This window comes from Temnothorax curvispinosus, unplaced genomic scaffold (genome assembly GCF_003070985.1).
Source record: "Temnothorax curvispinosus isolate PA1 unplaced genomic scaffold, ASM307098v1 QBEX01003061.1, whole genome shotgun sequence".
Classification (NCBI taxonomy): domain Eukaryota; kingdom Metazoa; phylum Arthropoda; class Insecta; order Hymenoptera; family Formicidae; genus Temnothorax; species Temnothorax curvispinosus.
The window spans coordinates 6,071-9,872 of NW_020212841.1; the positions used below are offsets into that span (position 1 = coordinate 6,071).

The 3,802-nt window shown below is 49.8% G+C and overlaps 1 protein-coding gene across 1 annotated transcript; it reads right to left on the reverse strand.

Annotated features, from left to right (window-relative positions):
• Nucleotides 1-2,062: 2,062 nt before the first annotated feature.
• On the reverse strand, nt 2,063-2,596 carry LOC112452222. The gene has a single exon (XM_025012336.1). It carries the CDS (start codon nt 2,462-2,464, stop codon nt 2,063-2,065), a length of 402 nt encoding a protein of 133 aa, XP_024868104.1. The 5' UTR covers nt 2,465-2,596.
• Nucleotides 2,597-3,802: the final 1,206 nt, after the last annotated feature.

The following is a 3,802-nucleotide window of genomic DNA, read 5'->3' on the forward strand; positions in this document are numbered from 1 at the left end:
TTGGCGGGTGGGGTCTTTTTATGTATAATTACCGTTAGCTCTTATATTTTATAAAGATCAACCCAAGTTTATTCATAGCCAATAAAACAATCCGAGAGAACTTGGACGCCGTACCGATTCGTCCCGGTGAAAGCCACACGCCGCGAGAAAACTTAAAAAATTTTTATTTGGGCGGCGCCGGAGATAACAACCGCGGCGCGAAAGTAACTCGCCGCAAGGGGACTAGGAGATTTTCGCTCGGGCGAGCGCTAATAACATGCGCTGCCGCGACGCGGCTACATGCGCCAGTAACTTTTTGTAAGCAAAAATTCTTACGCACTAGGATAAAAGACGAGCTTGTGAGATACTTGGCTCTAATATTTTTCATGATACCTCCGAGATATCATATAGTACAGAGATGGCAAAATGCAAAATATTGGAATAGTATCGAAGCATAATTTTGAATTTGTTGCAAATTCTTATGAAAAGAACTTCTTTTATATTTGAAAAAGGACTCAGAATTGGTGACATAAAAATGAATTTCTTATGAACTCTTAAGAATTATTTTAGAACAGAAAATAAATACGGAAAAGAATTAATTTCATAAATCGAAAATTTAAAAAGAATTCTTTTTTCTTCTTGCTATTTAGGTTGTATATAACATAACTGCTTTTAAATGAGGCATAGATATCCGACATATATGTTGTGACGACAACGACGATGTCTTCACGGTCTCGCCGGCCGTGAAGGAGCGCGCCGTCGCTTCTATTCACAAACGATCTTAAAAAAAATTAATCACAAGACTCAGAAACCCAGATGATAGCTCGACTAAATAATTCCTCGAATTATTGGGCGCCAGGTGCGATTCCTCGCACCACGATCCACAAGATCGCAATTCTCTCAGGTGTGAGTTTCTTCGGGTAATCGCGGTCGGAGGAGGAGAGGGAACGTAGCGCAGTTAACACACGCAAATAACAATAATACAAATATAATGTATTTGACAGAAAAGGTTACGTCAGGATAAATCAGCAAGTTGTTTCAGACGAAATCGGTGAATTACAATCTTAGAGAGAAGATTACTTCAGAATAAATCGGCAGGTTTCTTTAAAATGAATCGGTGAATTACAATTTTTCTCTTGAATGTTTTGCTGCGAAACGCGAAAAACTACGAGATACAATAACGCGGAAATTAGCCTAAGGACGCAACTTATAGGACGCAGTTACACGACCGCAATACACAATACGCGATTACACGAACACGATACGCGAGACACAGTTACCCGAACGTAATACACCATACGCGATTACACGAACGCAAGACACAATACCTACGCGCGACGATTTTCCAACGGCCGAATAACCATCCGCGACGTCTCGCGAATGGTCCCAAAATAGCTAGACGCGGGCCTCCCGCGAAAAGCCCCAAAGGTCCAAGACAGGTGCCTCACGCCCCGGGACGTGATTGCGCGTAAATTACTCCCCCGTTCTGCGACAATACGGTCCACCTCGGCGCGAAGGACATCTCGCTACATTACCCATCACGCGGTTACACAAAACGCTATTACACGAAACGCTAAGACACGACGAAAACTACAACGAATCACACGGTGACTGTCGGCCGCGTGCGAATTTTTCGGGCAGGGCGATCCCATATTACTTTGTTGGCCGAGCCCTCCGTCAGTATTCCATTTAATAATTACTTGCTCGGTAATACTCATCTGCACAAACGCGATGCTACAAAATACTTCGCGACATAGTACGCGATTCTATAAGCATGTTTCCCGCGACTCTACGCGACTCTCGGAAGGGCCCCGGCCGTCAGAACGATCTTACTTGCACCCAAACGTGGGTTACGAAGTGCTCGAGTAGTGGCCTTACAAATTCCGTAAGCTCGGCTGCCGGTCCTCTCGGGATGTTGTCTCTCGCCACGCCGACACGACAGTGACAATCCTCTAGCCCGGCGGAATCACGTCGGGCCCGCGCCTGCGCACGCCGTGCTTGCAAGCCCTCCCTGCCGATCAGCCCTATGCAAGCCGAGCGCCCCTCGTGGCTTCCTCGCTCGCCGGCGGCAGGTTTGAAAAGCCTATTCTCGAGTCCGGCTGACCGGGTCGCGACTCTGGTGCCAGTGTACGACGGCCAGGCTGGCCAGGCCATGGCTCCGTCGACCGGTAGGCAATGCTCCGTGGCATTTTGCCGTTATACGCTTCGCAATCCTCACTTGTTGCTCCTCCTCGCTCAAGCCGGCCGAGCCGGTGCTCTGCACCAGATTGACTCCAATCCCATGGCCGATGTTCAAGTTGGTGGACTGCAAATGACGTTCCCTCGTGGCGATCGACTGGTAATGAGCCGCTTGGTTGTAGGGGATCGGCGGCCCGAGGCCCTCCTGCGAGGATCCGCTCGCGGACACGTTGGGCTCGGGATTGTTGCTCAGGAGGGTGGTATTGTCCAGTTGGTTACCAGCGGTGCGCTTCAAACAGTTGCCCATGGTTCTCTCTCTCTCTCTAATTCTCTCTCTTTCTCTCTCCCTCACTTTCTCTGTCTCTCACTAGCTAGCGGCGAACTGTCAGCTTTGCAGGTCGCTCGCGCGTCGCATCCGCGCGTCTACCCCGATCCCGTTTTCCCGTTCCGCGCGAGCAATTACAGGATCCCGTGCGGACGCGGCAGCGACGACGGCAGCGCGACAGCGACCGTGCACCTTGTTGCCATTTCACCTGGACACTCTCCGCGGAGCTCGTCGACTAGCGAGAGCAGCACCGAGCGGACGCTCGGCCAACGCGATCGAGATAACAACGCGATCTCCCTCCTTCGCGATTCGGCAGGCTTTATCCCGGCGAACATCGGGGCTGATGCGCTCGCCCTGCGAGACGCTCCAAGCAACATCGGCATATGGGCCCCATCGTGACCCGCCCGCCGGCCAACTCCTACGTAGAACGCCTCCCGTAAACTCCCCTGGCGCGACTCAAGTCGTTACAATTTTCTCCTGGCCATCTACTCGACACCTGAAATTCTCGGAAATAATATAATGTACCAAATTCTAACGCTGTCGCCCCGCCCCGCTCCGGCGGAGACGACATCCCGGACGTTCCCCCCGGTCGAACTATCGTCTGGACAGGGGACGTGACCATGTCACGTCACAATGTAGAATCAGATATCATATCTGAGATAAAATTATCATAGTTTTTTATAATCCTGGAGATGTTTCTGAGATATTCTCATGATATCTTGCGCAATCAGATATTCCGTTATTCAGATATCTTCTCGATATCTTAGTGATATATTTTGCTGTGTGGGTTAAATCAAAGGTAATCCTTTTTTTTTACATTTAAAAATTGTATTGTGTGCCATTGGCTTTTGTTTCGTGTCCGGCCAAGGAAACCTTGGGACACGAAGGGTTTGCCGGAGTTCGCCCTGACAAGGACGCGAAGCGTGTTCCTGAGATCGGTGAGGAGTATCAGCAAATAATTGCAGCCGTTTCGTTTTGTGTAATCTTTAATTACAACTACAATACACACAGTCTTAAAAAAAATGCAGTTTGAGATGCGTGGTCTCCACAAGCGGAGCACGTACGAGAGTTTATGCGCCTCGCGGCGGGAAGGTTCAGAGAGCGACGAGCCGGATTCGGAGACGAGCGCTTGGAGAGGCCGTGAGGAAAATTGCGTTCTTGCTCACTGAGGTCGTCCACTTCCCCGTTGAAGACGGCTGGTGGAGCGTATGACCTTCGTTTCGCGCGGCGATCAATCGAGAGTATACTGGTCGCGGCGAACGGTCTATCGACTTTTCGGCTCAAGTCCTACTATGATTATACCGATTCGTGCGGAGACAG